Here is a 19,458-nt window from a genome sequence, read left to right as displayed (position 1 = left end):
AATACAGACCACACACACACACACAGCCGCACACACACACAGCCGCACACACACACACACACACACACACACACACACACACACACAGCCGCACACACACACACACACACACACACAGCCACACACACAGCCGCACACCGCACCCTCTCAATCCCTGATTTTCATATACAAACACGCACGTTGTGTAAAGTTAAATATTAACTAAAGTGACTTGAGAGGCATGCACACCCACTAAACAAATAAAAAGGCAGATCAGTGGACTACAAGTCTGCAGCACAACTTATTTTCTTTTTTATAACATCTGGACTGAACATTGCCCTGATAAGGTGGTGTTCTCAAAACATACAGGACAGGTCCATATCTCTGTCTGTCTCTCTGTCTCTCTCTGTCTCTCTCTGTCTCTCTCTCACACACACACACACACAGTACAGGTTTGACGACTTAACCGCCTGTGATAAACGGCCGTCTGTGGCCATTCCAGAGCGGGCCTGGCCCCCCTCCAATCAGAGTCTCTGAGGAGCCTGTCTGAGCCTATCACAGCTGAGCGTGTGCAGCAGAAGGCTGTAGGCAGGATGTCAGTGACCCCCACACCCAGTTACTGCCTCTGACACACCCAGTTACTGCCTCTGACACACCCAGTTACTGCCTCTGACACACCCAGCCTGCCTCTAACACACCCAGTCTGCCTCTGACACACCCAGTTCCTGCCTCTGACACACTCAGCCTGCCTCTAACACACCCAGTCTGCCTCTGACACACCCAGCCTGCCTCTGACACACCCAGTCTGCCTCTAACACACCCAGCCTGCCTCTGACACACCCAGCCTGCCTCTAACACACCCAGCCTGCCTCTAACACACCCAGCCTGCCTCTGACACACCCAGCCTGCCTCTAACACACCCAGCCTGCCTCTGACACACCCAGCCTGCCTCTAACACACCCAGCCTGCCTCTGACACACCCAGCCTGCCTCTAACACACAGCCTGCCTCTGACACACCCTCTCTATGTGTGTGTGTGTGTGTGTGTGTGTGTGTGTGTGTGTGTGTGTGTGTGTGTGTGTGTACGCATGTGGCTAGGTGAATACTCTTCTAATTAGTGTGTAGGCCTAGGTCTGCCCAAATAATGTGGAGCGTTGGGGCGCTTACTCTCATGCTCCTCATATGACTGTGTGTGTGTCTCCAAATACAGGCCCATCCCCTTACACAGAAATGAAAGAACAGGCAGTAATCTCATTTAGCCGCCTCTCTCTCACTCTATCCTGGCATTGCTGTCTACACTGGAGCCTGCCTGAAGGCCTTACTGCAGCTACCAGACATGGTTAGAGTCATGCTGCACATATCCAGGTGATTGGAGAACTGCTGGATGTGCACAAGGAACTCTAAGGGGGGGATGAGAGAGAGAGAGAGAGAGAGAGAGAGAGAGAGAGAGAGAGAGAGAGAGGTGGGAGAAGGGGGAGTAGAGGGAGAGGGGGAAAGAGAGAGAAAGGAAATAGGAAAAAGAGAAAAGAGAGCTGGGGAGGAGAGGTTTGGGAAGTGGGTTTAGAAGCCAGTCAAATCAGCTGGTTCTGACTGGAGAGAGAAGATAGAGGAGTCAGAGGCTGAGAAATCAGCTAACCAACCCTAAAGCTGAAAGACCATGATCACCTACAGCTCAAATTGAGTACATTCAAAACCGTAAGAAAATGGCAATATGCCAGTGTTTGCATATAATAAACACCCAAAGCAACCACGGATCATACAGTAATTGCCTTCGTTATTGATGTAATGACGTATGGATGGTGTGCTTAACGCATTAAATATGTATCCACTGACGACCCACGCAAGGCTACATTCTAGCTCTGATACTGCCTCAATGTTGAACCGGCAGAATGGCGGAGGCTAAAATTGACTTAAAGATATATGGGAAGCATCCAGCTCTTTAACAAGCTGTCAAATCACCCTGACTGCGTGGGATTGAGATAGGGAGGGGGAAGAGGAGCCAACTAGGGGGGATGAAACGTGGAGGGGGGGCGCTGCAAATCAGACAGACGGGTGTCCACAACCACACCCTCGGCGGACGGCGTGCAGACCTCTGCAGCATCCGAGGAGTGTGCACCAAAGTCTCTCCACGTCGCTGGTTGGAATCTCTAAGAAATGCCCGGCGAAATTGTTTACCCTACGATTACTCTGCTTATAAAATGCTGCCACCATGCACATGCATTTGTATATGCCAGTTAGGCCTACATAGTGCTTCGGGCGTGCAGTTCTCAAATGTTCACATCTCACCGGTAGGCTATAGACTTGGTAGTGGGAAAACGGCAGATGATGTTAGTAACGACCCAGACCAAATAGGTTGTCCTTCTGCGCCATCCACCAGCTAATTCAAAATGACTATTCGTATTGTCTTCTTGGTTAAATGCATATTTCCCAAATTCCTCCTCCTACCGACATCATCTGAACCTGGACCTGTCCCACAGAATCGTAACCGCCGCAGACTACCCCTAATAACAGCTACGGAAATCTGGTAAATGACGTCAATGAACGGTGATCAGTGTGATCGGTGTAAGGCTATGAATGGACACAGTAGGCTATGCATTGAGTGAGAATATAACAGCTACCCGGATATAAGATGTTGATGGCATGTTGCAGGATTTGACATGCCTGTCAGCTGCACACCAACATTACCAAGAAGGCGAACTAGCTGCTTAGTCGAACGGATCGCAATTAACTTACTTTAAATGATGCTCCACGGCCTGTCACCTTAATACTCTATTTAATGAGATGTTGCTCTCCGGTGGATAGGTTCTACCGTTTTCCTCCACGGCAGTAACTATAATGTTCGGTGAAGAGCGCACTTCAGCGCGAGATGCTGTAGAGCACTGGGCGTTCTCTCTTTGACAGGCGGCCTGAGCGGGAGTTAGAAACTTCTCGTCATCGCAATAAGCCACTCTAATCCTTTCCACGGCAGAGTACTGACAGCTACATTAGCCAAATATTGAGCAACCTATGGAGTAAAATATTCCACTGGACCGCGTGATGGACCGGACTGGTTTGTGAATTTCTCTTTCGCACACCAAGCACGCTGCTCTCCGCCCCGCCCACACACAACGTCACCGTTTTTCTCCAAACGTGTGTGTAAAAAAAAGAAAAAAATATCAAATACCGGTGCGACGTGGACGTGGGAAAATCCGGGCATCGTCGGTAAACGCGAAAGAGGCGCGACACCTGACTGCGTGTTCAGAAATGACATCGCTAGAGGCATGCGTGCGCTGTGCGTGCACCGTCAGAGATAGACGGCAATGAGCTATTCAGTTATACACCATGTAAATGCCCCTCAAAGACCCCCCACCACACACACACATAAACATGCATACACACAAGGTAATGCGGAAGGAAAACTCCTTAGTACCCTAGACTTTTCCCACTATGTAGGCTATCCCATATGACCTGCACCCAGGTAGTACAATATTACTAACCTATGTCAGTTTATAGATTTTGTATTAAGTTTCTATGTAGTGAGTGTACATCATCCCCTTATTAGGTTTTGCAGAGGCTGGACAGTGAGAGTGTGGGTAACCACCCTACTGTACTAACACACACTGCCTGACAGCACGCAGTAAACAATAGGAGAGTGACTCCTTCCGTGTTGGTGGACCAAATCTGTGTAGTGTGACTCTGACCCAGATACTCTGGATGGATTACTAACGCCCAAATGCTTCCTGCCTCTCCCTCTCTTTCTCTCCCCTTCTCTTTCCCCATTGGCACTGCCTCTCCCCCCCCTCCCCTTCTCTCCCCCTGTATCCTCGGCCGTCGGTCTGAGTAGCGTTCAGCAGCAGTGCACATCACCACACGCTTTGCTAACAGCAGCAGCATATGTGGCCCATCGCTGCAGGCTCATAGGAGTCTGGGAGGGGAGGAGTGTGTGTGAGAGCGTGGTACTGCTGATTGCTGAGGCCAGCATACAGACACAGATAGACGGGTAGATAAGGCAGGGCAGAGGGGTGGAGGCGTGGGGTGACTGGGGTGGTGTGGTATTTGGGGATGGTGTACAGACAAAGAAACTCACCAGTTAGGGGCTTCAGCCACCACCATTGTGGATGTATTCTGTTCCATACAGAAGTGTTTACATGTTTACATTAGTTATGATAGTCCTCTTCTCTACAGTTTTTTTTTCCAAACTGGAAACAACTAGCAATGATTTATTGGAGGAGACTGGAATGTAATTCTTTAATGAGGTCATTAAGTATTGATTTACAGGGACTAGATAATCGTATGGAACACTGGAAGGTTTGACAGCCATGATGATGACCTTGCATGTCAATCCTCTGAAGCAAATTTAAAAAACCTAATAATGTTTAATTAGAAAATATCTTTGAAAGCAACTAGCAATTCTGTTTCTATAACTGACTCAATCAACTTTACATAATAGTCTTTTCTTGTTAGTTTGTTTAGCCTATTCATGAGCAGGTAACAATATCAGCTTTACATATTCATGAGCATAAACTATCTAAGCCAATTACAGCGTGGCTCTTTTAGTGATTGTCTCTAGCCCCAACCCTACTATGCAAAAACACACACAGACACACACCAAGTTTCAAGAGTGTTGAAGGCTGAACTGTAATTTTTTCCAACATTGTTATACCTACCCTCTCCTCAGTCTAACCAGCCAGGAGTGACGTGTCATTTCATATGAAGCTCATTAAGTTTCCCGCACATGACTCACACCCAGGGTTAGCCTCCAGCAGTGTGAGGCACAGCTTCCATGCTCGTTCCCCCCCAAAACAACAGCCCAAACACAGAGAGAGACCACGTTCTGCCACAGAAAGTGCTTCCAGTCCAATCTATTTGTTCCTCGCGTCCATAACAGAGAGCAACAGTAACCATACAGCAGGCTAACAGACAGGACCGCTCTCTGTCTGCACCTAGGGGAGGAGTTAGGAAACGCGATGAAAATAGCACGCTTCAATGATTATACGTCTGTGTTTTCTCCTACAAGTACAGTCATCGTGGAGAACCAAGGCCCTGTTTGTCTCCCACACCCAGCACCAGAACACACACACACACATCTTCCAGTAGAGCAGCTGGAGGAGGCGTCCAGAAACACACAGTCCGGTTGGGCCTACAGCTCCACAGGTTGAGAAATGACAGGACACCATACAAGAGTGGACTTCCAGGTATCGAGGAATAATGTGGAACATTGTCAACACTGGGGTATAGAATAGACGTACTAGGGCCTTGGATTAACCAGAGGGGCTCGGTGAACTGAAGTGCCCTTGTCTGACATTAGCAATGAGGTGTGTGTGTGTGTGTGTGTGTGTGTGTTAACCTTGGTCCAAATCTCCATTTTTGCAGCAACAGCTAAAAGACCAAGCCCATAGAAAATGGACTCATTTATCAAAAACAACAGACCTTACAACAAAACAACAAGAAAAACAAACAAACAGACGAATCCACAAATTTAAACAGTCCTGGACACGGAAGCTGCCAATCGTTCTGAAAGTGCATTGTTTAAAGTGCGGCCCTTCTATCTTCTGGGCTTCTTCCTCCTTTCTCTGTCTTCTTCCTTGTTCTCCTCATCCCCTCATCCTCTGGCGCCTAAGAATAGAAACAGATCAATATGTGGACGGGTGGCTGACTGTGAAGTGTTTACAGCACATAGACAGCCACCCAGAGGTGTCTACTAGTCTTCTAATGACAAGTGCTCTCCGCTGCTGTTTATAAGCCATTTCAATCCGGTCTCACTTCTCTCGTTGTTATCATGGCAACATCTGAGTCCCCCCCCCCCCCCCCCCCCTCCCCTTTTCTCCTGTCTCTACTTTCCTCTTATCCTGTCTTTCCTCCTCTTCTGTCTCTCTTTTGTTTCTCTTTTCTCCTCCTGTCTCTTTCTCTGCCTTCTTTCCTCCTCTCTCCGGTCACTGTCTGTAGGGCGGCCGCAGGACTCAAACGGTTGGTGCTGATGTTCCACAGTGATAGTGGTTCTCTCCCTCGTTGTTGCCCGCTCGTGAAGATAACTTTTCTGAACTGGCAGTAATGTATGCAAAAACCTTATAGGCAATTTACATTTTAGGTAGATGTGCTAGGATCTATTTTCAGATATACTGTGTATCTCTATTGTGCTGCTATGTATCTTAATTGTATCTGTTTCACAGTTTGTGTCCTGTGTGTGTGACATTCAGAACTATAGTGAAAGCAGTACCTAGGGGAGTATGACTGAGGTTATTGAGTTGAATTTAATGACTGACTGGTACAGGGCAAACACACACAGAGCAATGGGTGGCGGCTATCGCCCAGAGGACAGCCAAACAGTCAGTCCTCAAAGCATCCCTGCTCAGTTGCTATGGCTACCTACCACAGGACAGGTCGTTTCCTCAATGGTGCAGAGCGGCGATGGGCGGAGCCTGTTCGTGCCGATGGTCATCATCTAGAAACAAGGTGGAAAACCTCTCAGTGCCGTTCTACCAACTTCCTGTTAGTGTCAGTGCTGTTACACAGTGACGGACAGATTAGTGTCCGAAAATCTCATTTCAAACTAGCCATGACGAATAAATGGACTCAATGAGGACTCTATATAGACATATATATATATATATATATATCTATATGCGAGTATAGCACATGGTTGTTTGACTGCGGTGAGACTACAGTGAGGCTTTCTCACTTTGTCCTGCTGAATCCTTTCATCTTGGATATTACATTTAGAGGAGAGGTGAGGACAAAGGAGAGGACGGGAAAAGTGTTGACGGCTCGGCCGGTCTCAGGGCCCTGGCTGTGACTGGAGAGGTCACACTCCTGACCCAACAACCGTCTGGGACATTTGCATGACGGAAAGGAATTGGAGCAATAACAAGCTTATTATTCAAAAACCTTCAGCCTAAGCTGCATTACCCAATTCAGAAGAGAAAAGTGTGTGTGTGTAGAGAAGTTTAAAAGATTGCTTAAGACATAATGAGCAAGTGTGTGTGTCTCTGTGTGTGTGTGTGTGTGTGTTCATGTGAAATTGCAATAGCAGTAAGGAAGCTTTATCCTCTCTACTGGATTGCAGTAATCTACTAATCAGGATTCATTTACATAACTGACTCAATGGACCTGCTGTTAAGCAATCATTCCTTCATTCCCATCCTTACTCTCCCTCCTTTTTACTTTCTCTAATCCCTCCCCTTTGTCCAACCCCCATCTCTCTCTGAGTCACTTTACTTTCCTTTTTTTCCATTCCTCCCTCATTTATTTTATCTTTTTGTCCTTCTTTTTCCCCTTTTCAAAGGGAAAAACGTGCACACACACTCACCTCTCTCTGCGGGCGACAGTAGATGTTCCATGCTGAGTGTTTGGATGTGAGAGTCCAGGCTCTCCCCAGAAGCTCTGAGAGCCTTCAACTCAGCCTCTAGACAGACCTTACGCTCCTGTGGAGGGAGGGAGGGAGGGAGGGAGGGAGGGAGGGAGGGAGGGAGGGAGGGAGGGAGGGAGGGAGGGAGGGAGGGAGGGAGGGAGGGAGGGAGGGAGGGAGGGAGGGAGGGAGGGAGGGAGGGAGGGAGGGAGGGAGGGAGGGAGGGAGGGAGGGAGGGAGGGAGGGAGGGAGGGAGGGAGGGAGGGAGGGAGGGAGGGAGGGAGGGAGGGAGGGAGGGACACTATTGATGAAGCACATTTGAATTTCGTCCCTCATGAAGCTATATCAATTGTGAATGCAGCAGAGAGGGAGAAGGAAAGAGGGAGAGAAAGAGAGAGGGGGAAGAACAGGAGGACATACACATAGGAAGACAAAGAGAGAGGGCTGTAGCCAAGCCATTATTGCATTTCACACTGCATACAAATCTATGAATAGAGAATGTAACACAGAAAAAGATAAAAAAAGTGTGTAAGAGAGAGTTGGCGAGAGAGAGAGAGAAAGAGAGAGAGAGAGAGAGAGAGAGAGAGAGAGAGAGAGAGAGAGAAAGAGAGAGAGAGAGAGAGAGAGAGAGAGAGAGAACACAAAGATTCTTTCAGTATTGTTTCTCTGCCTCTAAGCGGTGGTTGGGGGGGGTCAGCACTCGGATAGACACAGCTTGACCCTTGACCTACAGTTGACCCCACCTGAAGATCCTCTAGCTCCGCCTTCAGCTGCTCCTGTCTCCTCCTCTCTCGAGCCACACACTCGTCCATGTGCTGCAGTTCAAAGTCTCTCACTGGGAGAGACAGCAGGGCAGACAGGAAGTGATGAATGGAGAGAGGAGGTTGGTGGGGGAGCGTGACAGAGTGTGATGCAGATGAAGAGAGTCGGAGGAACAGAAATATGGAACGAAAGAGAGATAGAAAGAGTGAAAGAGAGAGACAGAGATATAGAGACAGGGATGTCGAGACAGAGGACGGAAAATGAGAAGTCGAAAATCAATAAGGCTCCAGGACAATGTCCACTCTCTCCAGAAGAGTGTGTTGCATGAGCTCGACGTCGTCTTACTGTTCATATGTCTGATCAGTAGCTCCTGGAGAACACTGATGTCCAGAGATGACAAACCCAGCAAACCAGCCAGCTCTTCGTCCTCCTCCTCCTCCTCCTCTCTCTCTGTGTCCTTCTCTATCTCCTCCTCGAGCTCTCTCTCCAGACTGGATGTGTTTGGCAGACTGCCTTTATCCTTCTCAAACTCCTCTGGACAGAGAAACACACGCACACACACGATTGTACATATACCAACACATACAAACACATGAAGTACACACATGGAGAAAAGACAAATTCCTACACTGCCACCTACTGATGAGACACTGCCACTACATGTAGTATTAACGAGCCTCGATTGTATGAACTGTTGTTTTTAGATGACATTCTGTGCACGTGAAGCGCACACACACACACACACACACACCTGTGAGTGCCTGGAGGTGTTGTTTGCCCAGCAGGTGCTCTTTCTTATTGTGCAGAGAGCTGAAGCACTGATTACAGATGCCACAGAATAGATCACTGCCCTCCTCCCCCTTAGAGAGGGAGCGAGAGAGAGAGAGAGAAAAACAGACAGAGATAGAGAGAAAGAAAGGGGAGATGAAACGGAGGGGAGCCAAAGAATAACTGTCAAGATAATCTGTCAAATCAGACACATGACAGACAGAACGCATATAGTTACTCACGTAGTTGGGATTGAGAGCCAGGACATCTTCCTCCGTGTCAGTGGCAGCACCCTGGAGTCCTGACAACGATGACAACCACAACAACAGTCACCCACATTCCATAAAGAATGACGTATTTACAGGACTGTGTGAAATACCTATAACCAATACACACACACACTCACTGACACACACTCACACACACACCATTAAACCCCGTGGCCCTGCTCAGGGCTTTCTTCCGGAGGAAGGCCTGGTAGGCATCAGTGTTCTGGTAGGCCATCAGCTCTGTGATGTAGCGCTGCTTGTCCTTCTCCGCCTCCTTGTTGTACCTCTGCAGGGGGGGGAGAGGAGGGGGTTACCTTCACAGCTTGGAACATAGTCTGTCTCATCTGAACATTAAAACGTCAGCATGCCATTTATTTTAGATTCATGGTTAGTCTTTGACTAGCTTTTAGATATTGTACACTTGTCGTTGTTGAACACGTCAATGTTGAACATGGTGACGACTGGGTTATGGGTTGGGGGTGATGGGTTGGGGGTGATGGGTTGGGGGTGATGGGTTGGGGGTGATGGGCTGGTGGGTCAAAGGTGAGAGGCCAGAGGTGAGACCTGCTTGTGGAGAGAGTCCAGCTGGGACCAGTGCAGCCCCAGCATGCGTGTGATCTCTGTGAAGGGCAGGTCAGGATGCTCCCGCCTCAGCTGCAGCCTGCGCTCGTTCAAAAAGATCACATACCTGCGGTGGAGAGGTAGAGAGACCCAGGGAGAGTCAAGAGAGAGGGACACAGGCAGTTTGAATCTTGTTTTAATAGATCGATAGACTCAGATAGGTCTATCTCACCCTGTCGTAGGAGCTTTTGGCGCCGTCAACTCTTTCTTTGGTTTCCTTTTCTTCCCCTTAGGCCATCCACCTTTCCGCTTTTCTTTCTACACACACAAGATGGCGCCCATTATCATCCATCAACACAACTGCCAGTGTTTTTCTTTAGAGAAATAAAGGTATTCATTGTTCACCGCAAGGAGTACTGGGCCAAGCTCTCTACCTTGGGTTCGTGAGTTTGGGGTTCCAAAGGTTTCTGTTGCACCTCCAGGAGAGGACAGGGAGGAGGATGGTGCTGACCCAGGGAAGGGGGATCAGCCTGGGGTTGGGAGAGAGGATCTAAGGGGTCTGTCAGGAGGAGCTCCATAGCAGGATGGAGGAGGGACCACTCTTCTGCCAACACGAGGGGCTGTGGGGGGCCTATCCACACACAGACATACACATATGAATAAAGGGACATTGGTCCTGTTTTAGTGGTGGTTATATCACCAAAATTACAACTTGTGCTCATAAAATAGGCTATTGGCTGTTTGTGAAACGCTCTCACCATCTGGATTGGATTCAGTGAGTTGGTCCATGAAGGACACAGCAGCACCACTGGGGTTTAATGCCACGCACACAATCCTGAAAGAATAATATGCAACAACAACAAAAAAGTAGCCATAAGTCGATGAAACTAATGTCCTAAGAGAAAGTCTTCAAGCAATGAATCATTAACCATAAAAGAGATGGGCTATCAAAATGTTTTATAATAATACATCCAAATCAAAACAACAGATAACTTACCTTTGCTGGCCATCGACATTCTGTACGGATACAGTGACCGGGACCCCATCGATGTAGGCGATAGGTGTAGGGTGGGAGGTCCCGTCTCCATCATGATTACCAGCGAGCACCGTAGCAGGTGGATTGGCTCTGACCCCCAATACATCGTTCTCAGCCTCCACCAAATTGGACAGCGGGATAGGCACGAGTTCAATGTTAGGAAGAGCAGTTACCTTGTCAGGGGAAACCTCGGTAATTGTAGTCGGGCTCAGGCCTGAGTCAAGGCTCATTACGGGACATTAGGGATGATCTGGTTGCGATGAAGGAGACAGCCATAACAAACAGCAAAGTTCTCAGGAAAAGCAAACAAAACCGTTGAGCACGATTGGTGTTTCTGTTTTGAGAAATCAAAAAAGGACTTCTACGTGTATGTGTAGTGACAATGTGCAAGGGTTCCTCAAAACTGTCTATAATGTTAAATCAACAGTATTCTTTGAATATGTTCATTATCTCCGTTTGGGAAACACCGTTTTCTACGGTTGACTATTAATGTCTGAAAAAAGTTCTGAAAATTATTTTAACTTCCTGTATTTTTAGCCAATTGAGTCCATGCAGATGAAGACGTAACCAACAGTGTCCAATCACAATGCAACGTAGAAAAGGGGCGTAGGTCAAGTTTAGATGGACTGCGAGTCGTGGAGTAAAACTAGATCGGTCTCTGTATCTCCCAGCTGTTAAAAGTAAAAGGATGAATGAGAATATTCTTTGAGCATCGGGAGCTTTCCACAAGTTCCCTGGTGACTGGATGAAACGAAGCTAAATTCTTGACAAAAGGTGAGAATAACTGCTTGCTAGCAATGTTTTCTGAACAGTTTGTTCCAGTTCAATTGACATTAATAGTTATACAATCGTATACTAAAGTAGGGACTAAAAGGCTATAGTAAACTGTCAGACTGCTAGCTAAAAATAAAATATCTAGCTATCCTACAGTGTATCAACTTGTCTTTAACCTGGTGTCGCGTCCTACACCAGAGCTACAGCATACCCTGTGCTAACATGTACTCATTGCGAATGGTTGTCCTCTATGACTTTCCTGGCCAGCAGGATTTACACTCGGGGGGAATCCCTGCATTGCTGCACGGAGCTCTCCCCTTGCGTTTCAGACTTCATCCCCGGCCAAGGTTGTCATTCTCTCAGCACATCGCTGTCTAATTTGGGATTATGCAGATTTACAATTTACAGTAATTTGGAGGTACTGAAAATGACACAGAGTCAGAGCGACAAGACTTGTTCTGATTTTGTACATTAAGTGGCCATGGGGTGTGCCAGGTGGTCGCTAGTAAGAGTTGAATGATAGTACACAAGTGGTGAAGAAGAACCGTTGGCTGGCTCCCCCCTCAGCTGTCCTGGCACCAGGTGCACTGTTTGCTGCTGACTAACTCTGACAATGCAGCCACAGTAGTACAGCCCCCCGTACTCCCCCTCCTTTCACCCCTTCTCTCTCCCTCCTTGCCAATCCCTCCCTTCTCCTATCTCCCTCTGTCAGTCACACTTTCACTGCAGCTGTGATATTGTTTTTCTCCTCCTTCCCCCTCCAGACAGAGGCGTAGCCATAGAATTTGTTCTAAGGCTTACCCCAAAACGAAAAAACCTCCGAAAGATTATGCACCGGGTGCACATCCTAAAGTAAATAAGTGAAAAAACCTGAAAAGATGATTATGGCTACGCCCCTGCCTCCAGAGCTGGCACAACCACCCGTTCACTCCGTGTTTCTACTCTATAATGATTGGTTAACTCTTTTTTGTTGTTGTTGCTTTAGGTACTGTGAAAGCTATCTGATAAAGGATTTGTAATCATTTCAAACGTTTTTTTTTAGACATGGAACCATCATCCCCTGGCACCACACCTACCCCAAAGCTTGTTCCGTCCCCCCCGCCAGCCTCCACACCTACCCCCAGGTCAACTCCTGCCAGCCCTACCCCACTTCTGCCTCAGTCCACCACCCCTTCCTCCATCCCTCCAGTCTCCCCCGCCTCCCCCTCTCGCCCCGCTTCTGCCTCGCTCTCGCCCCCCTCACCCGCACTCTCCAGCCCCTCTGCTTCCCCCCCGCCCCAGCCCGCCAGACCAGGGCCCCAGGGGGGGCGATCGCGGCTCAACGCCTCCCCCGGAGATGCCCCCAGAGATGCCCAGCCCAGGCCTCCCCCAGCCCCCACACGGCCGAGCCCACCAGCTGAACCAGGTCTGTTACAGCTCTGGATACACACATTCATTCTTACTTCTCCATCACAATCAGCATATTCCCACTGCAGCCACCTTTAGACAGCCCCTAAAATGGCTGCACACGGCCGTCAAAGATGTCACTTCCTGCCTCCTCTTCAATCAGAGCATGTGATGCACAGCCAGTGTCTCCATGACAACGGCTGAGTTGTTACTGGAGCATGTAAAGCAGGGTGCAGCTTGATAGGAGAGCAGCCTCGCCCTCTCTCGCCCTCTCGCCCACTCGCCCTCTCTCTCTCTCTCGCCCTCTCTCTCTCTCTCTCTCTCTCTCTCTCTCTCTCTCTCTCTCTCTGTCAGAGCTGGGCTGGAACGTCTGGTCTCACCAGAGGGAATCATGTTCTTCTCAATGCTTGAGATTGCTTATGCAGACCTACTCCTCAAGCTGATTTCCAGACAAACTGTGAATTATAGAGCAAAACCGATTTAGCTTAGGGAATCTGAAAGTTAACACCAACTTCATAAAAGTCCATTTTTATTTGTATTTTCGACCTTGTTTCTTTATAAGAGGGGCACGTCTTTAGAGTAACATTTGTGGGTTGGGGGGGGCGGGGGTGCGTCAGAGGTGCTGGGATGGTGAGAGAGAGGTGGAGACGTGGGCAGGTTAGTTGTCAAGGGTTCAAAATAAACAGTTATTTTAGGCCAGAGATGACATGCTACACAACAGTATGCACCACGCTGCCAAACAGCAGGTACACTAAGGGACCGTTACTGGATACAGCTACCAGACCCACACCCCTCTCCTCCAGACCCCCACCCCTCTCCTCCAGACCCCCACCCCTCTCCTCCAGGCTCCCGAGAGGAGACACAGAGATCTGGGCACCATTCAGGTATATAGAGCCTGACAGCTCAGGACCGCCTGCTCCTGAAAGGCCTGGCCCTTCTGGAAGCTTAGTCAGCAAGTTTAGACCTGGTTATTCAGGCTAAATGGTGTCCAGTGTTTAGCATGTGACAAGTGAGAAAGAGACCAGCAGGAGGATTTTGGAAGGGGGGAGCAAAGGGGGGGAGGGGGGGGGAGTTTAGGTCTTGGGTATAGCAGAGACAGGTGCCTGTGTGTGTGTGTGTGTGTGTGTGTGTGTGTGTGTGTGTGTGTGTGTGTGTGTGTGTGTGTGTGTGTGTGTGTGTGTGTGTGTGTGTGTGTGTGTGTCAGGGGGGTGTATTGGTTTATCAACAGTTGTTGAAACTGGCATAGAAGAAATTCTAGGAACATCTGTGTTAATGTTTTAGTCACAGTAGCATACTGTGTGTGTGTGTGTCCTGTCCTAAGCTCCACAACCTCGGTCCACATATCCTCTCCATGCTTGAAACAGGAACTATGACAGCGTATTCAAGTGTAGACTTCCATTTAAACTTGTTTTTGATTCTCTTGTTAGATAATATAGTGTACTGTAGATGTATGGGTGAATTAGTAATTAAACACATGATGTGTGTGTGTGTGTGTGTGTGTACAGAGGAGCCAGAAGAGGAACTAAGTATAGATGAACTGGAAGAGAGAGCCAAGTCTGGAGATGCCAAAGCACAAACCCGGGTCAGTATCAACATGTGTAAAATACATGTACCGCTATGTGTGTCAGACATGTATTAAGTGTGTGTGTGTGTGTGTGCGCAGATGGCACGGTACCACCTTGCCCTGGCTGAGGAGGGGGATGAGGAGCTGAACCACTGCACTGCGGTCACCTGGCTGGTCCAGGCCAGCAAACAGGGACGTAAGGATGCTGTCAAGCTGCTGCAGCGCTGCCTGGCCTCCAGGAAAGGTGAGGGCTGTGTGTGTGTGTGTGTGTGTGTATATGTGTGTGTGTCAAGTGTTACTAAACCAGGTAAGACCTTTTTAAGGTTTAACATGTTTTTAACTTAACTGATTGCTTGTAGGTTATCGGTTATCCTCATAAGAGCGGGGCCTTATGAATCATGACGATCCAAAAATACTGGAAGTGTGTGTGTGTGTGAGCCAGGCATCACGGCGGAGAACTTTGAGGAGGTGAAGAAGCTGTGTACGGAGACTCGCTTTGAGCGAGGCGTGAGGAAGGCCGCCCTGCTCATGTACTGGAAGCTCAACCCCGACAAGAAGAAGAGAGTGGCGGTGTCTGAGCTGCTGGAGAACGTGGGCCAGGTCAACACTGACCCAGGTACAGGAGGACAGAACACACACACACACACACACACACAGAGAGATGCAGCACACACTCACGTTTCTCCTCCTCTGTATGTCGTGCTGTGGATGATCCACCTCCAGACGAGCCGGCCTCCCCAGGGCCCATCTCCAGCTCCACCCAGAAACAGAGGAGGGTTCTGGAGAGCCTGGTCAGCAGTGACTGTGAGTGTCTGACCTGAACCCTGCCCGTCACACCGCATTGATCCACCCCCATGACACGATGCACGGAACAGCACGGAGGAGAAATGGGGAGCAACGATTTACATTTCATCTTAAACGCTCACTCTCTCTCTCTCTCTCTCTCTCTCTCTCTCTCTCTCTCTCTCTCTCTCTCTCTCTGTGTCTCTCTCTTTGTGTCTCTCTCTCTGTCTCTCTCTGGGTCTCTGTCTCTCCAGCCAGTTTCGATGTAGGTTTGGATGACTTTGTGGAGATCACTAAGAAGTACGCCCAGGGCATCCCCCCTACTCCCGTCATGGCAGGCACAGGGGGCGACGATGACGATGACGATGATGATGATGAAGCTGTGAAGAATCCAGACGAGCTTCCCCTTCACCAGAAGGTACGAACCTCTTCAACCCTCCCTCCTTTTCTCTTTCTCATTCCTCCTTACTCGCGCCTTCTCTCTCCTCCTTCCTCTCTCCTCCTTCCTCTCTCCTCCTTCCTCTCTCCTCCTCCCTCTCTCCTCCTTCCTCTCTCCTCTTCCCTCTCTCCTCCTCCCTCTCTCCTCCTTCCTCTCTCCTCCTCCCTCTCTCCTCCTTCCTCTCTCCTCCTCCCTCTCTCCTCCCTCCTCTCTCCTCCTTCCTCTCTCCTCCTCCCTCTCTTTCCCTCCTCTCTTTCTGGGTCTCTTCCTTCTGTTGTGTGACACTCAGTATTGGTGTTTGCCATTCTGAGAGATCCTTGTTTGCACAGCTTGTTGGATCAATACCTGGGCTTGCTTCATCTTATCGCATTGACCTCTTACTCTGTCTCTCTCTATCTCTGTCTCTCTCTCTGTGTCTGTGCCCCCTCCTCCAGGTGCTGAAGTTTCCCCTCCACGCCCTGCTGGAGATCAAGGAGCACCTGATCGACTGGGCGTCGCGGGCCGGCATGCAGTGGCTCAGCGCCCTCATCCCCACGCACCACGTCAACGCCCTCATCTTCTTCTTCATCATCAGCAACCTCACGGTGGACTTCTTCATCTTCCTCATCCCGCTGCTGGTGTTCTACCTGTCCTTCTTCTCCATGGTCATCTGCACGCTCCGGGTCTTTCAGGTGGGGAGACCTGCTGAGCATAGGGAAGCTACTAATGAAATGTTGATTTTGTTATGATGTTTTGGAGAGAAAAAACGTTTTTCCGGTTTTCTATCCTTTTTTACTGACTATTCATTGTTGGCGAGTGTAGGATTATTTTGTTTTTATTACCGTAATCAATTTAGGTAGATACAGTCACTTTTGTGTCATGTTATCGCTGTCGTATGGTTCTGTTGAAAAGCGGTGAGGTTTGTGTTTCCAGAACTCGAAGGCGTGGGAGAACTTCCGGGCTCTGACAGACCTGCTGGCCCGCTTTGAGCCGGGTCTGGACCTGGAGCAGGCCGAGACCAACTTTGGCTGGACCCACCTGGAGCCCTACCTGTATGTACCGAGCATGTAGCCTGTCAATCCATCTGTCCGTTCATTAAGAATCCATATCCTGAATCCTCATGAATCATGGTCCATCAATGTATTTCTTACAGTGTGTGGCGTGTTTTTCCCCTCGTGCGTCTCTTCCTGTCAGGTACTTCCTGGTGTCAGTGGTCTTTGTAGTCTTCTCCTTCCCTGTGGCGGACAAGGACTGGGTGCCCTGCTCGGAGCTGGCCACCGTGGCCCTGTTCTTCACCGTCACCTCCTACCTCAGCCTCCACGCCTCCGCCCAGCTGTTTGCCCGCCGCGCCCTGCTCACCGAGGTCCTCTCCGGGGCCTGCGCCCTCACCCGCCTCCTCCCCGAGTCCCTGTGGGCCCTGCGGACGCTGGGCACCACCGTGGTGTCGGTGCCCTTGGGGGACATGGTGTCTGTGAACCTGGGCCTGCCCTGGCTGCTGTACGCCCACCTGTTCTACCTGCTGTTCCGCATGGCCCAGCTGCGGGGCTTCCGGGGCATCTACCTGTGCCTGGTGCCCTACCTGGTGTGCTTCACCTGGTGCGAGCTGTGCCTGGTGCTGCTCCACTCCTCCTCCGCCCTGGGCCTCATGCGCACCTGCGTGGGCTACTTCCTCTTCCTGTTCGCCCTGCCCGTCCTGTCGCTGGGCGTGGCCGCCATGGTGCTGATCCAGCTGCTGCAGTGGTTCCTGGCCCTGGAGCTGGCCAAGATGGCGGTGACGGTGACGGTGTGTGCCGTGCCGGTGGTGCTGCGCCTGTGGACGCGCTTCAGCCTCAACCCGCTGGCGGTGGCGCGCTCGCTGTCGCGCAGCAGCGTGGTCAAGCTCATCCTGGTGTGGCTGAGCGCCGTGGTCATGTTCTGCTGGATGTACGTGTACCGCTCCGAGGGCATGAAGGTGTACAACTCCACCCTCACCTGGCCCCAGTACGGCAACATGTGCGGGCCGCGGGCCTGGAGGGAGTCCAACATGGCCCAGACCCAGATCCTCTGCTCCCACCTGGAGGGCCACCGGGTCACCTGGACCGGAAGGTTCCGCTACGTGCGCGTCACCGACATTGAGAACGGAGCCCAGTCGGTCATCAACCTGCTGCCCGTGTCCGTGGGCAACTGGATACGCTGCCTGTACGGGGAGGCGTACCCGCCGTGCGACCAGGGGGCCACCCCCGCCCCGCTCCCCGCCCCCATGCCCCCTCCGCTCGACCCCCTCTGCAAGCTGAAGGCGCTGGCCAAGCACGAGTGCCACGTGAAGCGCTTCGACCACTACAAGTTCGAGGTGACGCTGGGCATGCCCCTGGAGCGCACGGCCAAGAACGGCACGCTGGTGGAGGACGAGGACGCCACCAAGGACATTGTGCTGCGGGCCAGCCACGAGTTTGGGCCCGTGCTGCTGCACCTGAGCACGGGCAGCCTGGTGGAGTTTAGCACGGTGCTGGAGGGGCGGCTGGGCTCCAAGTGGCCCGTGTTCGAGCTCAAGGCCATCCACTGCCTGACCGCCGGCGGCGGCGACGCCCGCGCGCCCAGCCGCCGCCGCCAGTACAAGATCGAGCACGACTGGCGGCGCTCGGCCCAGCGCGCGCTGCAGTTCGCCTTCGACTTCTTCTTCAGCCCCTTCCTGTCCGCCCAGCTGGAGCAGGAGGCGGACGGAGGCGCCGAGACTGAGGCGGGGGAGCAGGTGGGAGGGTAGGAGGGAGGGGAGGGAGGGAGCAGGGGGGGGGGGGGTAGGAGGGAGGGGAGGGAGGGAGGCCTAGTAGCTGCCTGTCCTTAGCTGTTCGAACAGATCTAAGAGATACCCCAAGTAGTTTTCTGCAGAATGTATAGGACATCACTGTACACCATGCAGGTGCTTATGTGTGTGTGCGTGTGTGTGTGTGTGTGTGTTGTACACGTGTGTGTGTGTTGTTGTGTGTGTGTGTGTGTGTGGGTCTGGATGTTTTATAGTGTGTCAATGGAGCTAGATCATTTGAGGAGGATATGCTGAGTATAACGCCACTAAAACACACTACGCACTGTAGTACTTTAGCACTGTAGTGCTGTAGCGCTGTAGTATTGTAGCACTGTAGTGCTGTAGTACTTTAGCACTGTAGTGCTGTAGCGCTGTAGTATTGTAGCACTGTAGTGCTGTAGCGCTGTAGTATTGTAGCATTGTAGTGCTGTAGCACTGTAGTGCTGTAGTGCTGTAGTACTGTAGTACTGTAGAAAGTATAGTAGCCACTCATACAGTACTCATAACCACTCCGACACAAACACACACTAAGCAGCACACTAAACACTGCCCCCGCAGCCACGACCACTGTGTCCAGATGTTTCAGAGTGTCGAACAAGCTACCTAACCTCTAAAGGATCAGTCCAAAATTCCAAATACCTTACAGATAAGGTCATATAGTAGTAGAGTCTCCCATTCATCATGGAGTACTTTTTTATATCCTGTTTGACTTATGTTTAGTAGTGTACATTGAAGTTTAAAGGTTTCATTTTTAAATTGTCATGTCCTTAAATAATTTTTTTCAAATATTTTTTAAATGTTTTCTTCGTAATTTTTTTAAAATTGCAGGTACAGTGTGAATGCATGGAAATAAGTGCTGTAAACCTTTAACTATTTTATGGTTGGTGTCCTTTTTAAAATATTATCATCCAATTGTAATATCAAAAAGGACACGTTTTTGTTGTTGTGGAGCTTGAATTATTATTGTGGCTGTTTGGCACAACGCATATGTTGTGAATATCCCCTAATTTAAGGAGGTCTCTTAAGTGCCTTGTTTTTCTCAAACTATTGGAAATT

General features: G+C 50.0%; 3 protein-coding genes across 7 annotated transcripts in view; 1 reads left to right on the top strand and 2 right to left on the bottom strand.

Annotated features, from left to right (window-relative positions):
• The window catches only part of jakmip1 (janus kinase and microtubule interacting protein 1), a 22,581-nt gene extending 17,319 nt beyond the window's left edge, over window positions 1-5,262 (bottom strand). For 2 of the 3 annotated variants that reach the window (XM_084695514.1, XM_084695524.1), the window contains exon 1: window positions 5,242-5,262. In XM_084695514.1, coding sequence (XP_084551640.1) covers window positions 5,242-5,262 — 21 coding nt within the window. Of the gene's footprint in view, window positions 1-2,711; window positions 3,192-5,241 lie in introns of those variants that run through there. The other variant, XM_084695533.1, reaches the window with a different exon arrangement.
• LOC146302629 (uncharacterized) lies at window positions 4,571-11,182 on the bottom strand. Of its 3 annotated transcripts, none has more exons than XM_084695546.1 (13): window positions 10,660-11,182; window positions 10,421-10,497; window positions 10,097-10,293; window positions 9,895-9,980; window positions 9,666-9,789; window positions 9,261-9,387; window positions 9,075-9,133; window positions 8,816-8,924; window positions 8,410-8,598; window positions 8,046-8,137; window positions 7,264-7,378; window positions 6,328-6,399; window positions 4,571-5,573 (listed from the first exon to the last, which is right to left on the bottom strand). In XM_084695546.1, the coding sequence occupies exons 1-12, from the start codon at window positions 10,926-10,928 to the stop codon at window positions 6,347-6,349; spliced, it is 1,497 nt and encodes a 498-aa protein (XP_084551672.1). In that variant the 5' UTR covers window positions 10,929-11,182; the 3' UTR covers window positions 4,571-5,573; window positions 6,328-6,346. The 3 variants fall into 3 exon arrangements, with proteins under 3 accessions (XP_084551672.1, XP_084551679.1, XP_084551686.1); XM_084695553.1 differs by lacking the exon at window positions 4,571-5,573 and adding an exon at window positions 5,803-5,999; XM_084695560.1 differs by lacking the exons at window positions 4,571-5,573; window positions 6,328-6,399; window positions 8,046-8,137 and having other exon boundaries at window positions 7,287-7,378.
• A 169-nt stretch (window positions 11,183-11,351) lies between these two features.
• Window positions 11,352-18,363, top strand: wfs1b (Wolfram syndrome 1b (wolframin)). The gene is made up of 10 exons (XM_084698240.1): window positions 11,352-11,472; window positions 12,515-12,877; window positions 14,364-14,440; window positions 14,522-14,666; window positions 14,865-15,038; window positions 15,146-15,226; window positions 15,460-15,623; window positions 16,079-16,315; window positions 16,557-16,675; window positions 16,818-18,363. The coding sequence occupies exons 2-10, from the start codon at window positions 12,517-12,519 to the stop codon at window positions 18,361-18,363; spliced, it is 2,904 nt and encodes a 967-aa protein (XP_084554366.1). The 5' UTR covers window positions 11,352-11,472; window positions 12,515-12,516.
• The last annotated feature ends 1,095 nt before the right edge of the window (window positions 18,364-19,458 follow it).

This window comes from Hypomesus nipponensis, chromosome 1 (assembly GCF_054491055.1).
Source record: "Hypomesus nipponensis isolate SF chromosome 1, ASM5449105v1, whole genome shotgun sequence".
NCBI lineage: Eukaryota > Metazoa > Chordata > Actinopteri > Osmeriformes > Osmeridae > Hypomesus > Hypomesus nipponensis.
The sequence above is the reverse complement of the archived record's forward strand: the minus strand, read 5'-3'. Positions and strand labels throughout refer to the sequence as shown.

Coding starts and splice junctions, on each gene's coding strand:
- LOC146302629 (XM_084695546.1), bottom strand. CDS start 10,928: ATGAGCCTTGACTCAGGCCTGAGCCCGACTACAATTACCGAGGTTTCC. Junction 9,134..9,260: donor CAGGGCCACGGGGTTTAATG/GTGTGTGTGTGA, acceptor CATCGTTGTCAG/GACTCCAGGGTGCTGCCACT. Junction 8,599..8,815: donor ACACCTCCAGGCACTCACAG/GTGTGTGTGTGT, acceptor TTCTCTGTCCAG/AGGAGTTTGAGAAGGATAAA.
- wfs1b (XM_084698240.1), top strand. CDS start 12,517: ATGGAACCATCATCCCCTGGCACCACACCTACCCCAAAGCTTGTTCCG. Junction 15,039..15,145: donor CCAGGTCAACACTGACCCAG/GTACAGGAGGAC, acceptor ATCCACCTCCAG/ACGAGCCGGCCTCCCCAGGG. Junction 16,676..16,817: donor ACCCACCTGGAGCCCTACCT/GTATGTACCGAG, acceptor TCTTCCTGTCAG/GTACTTCCTGGTGTCAGTGG.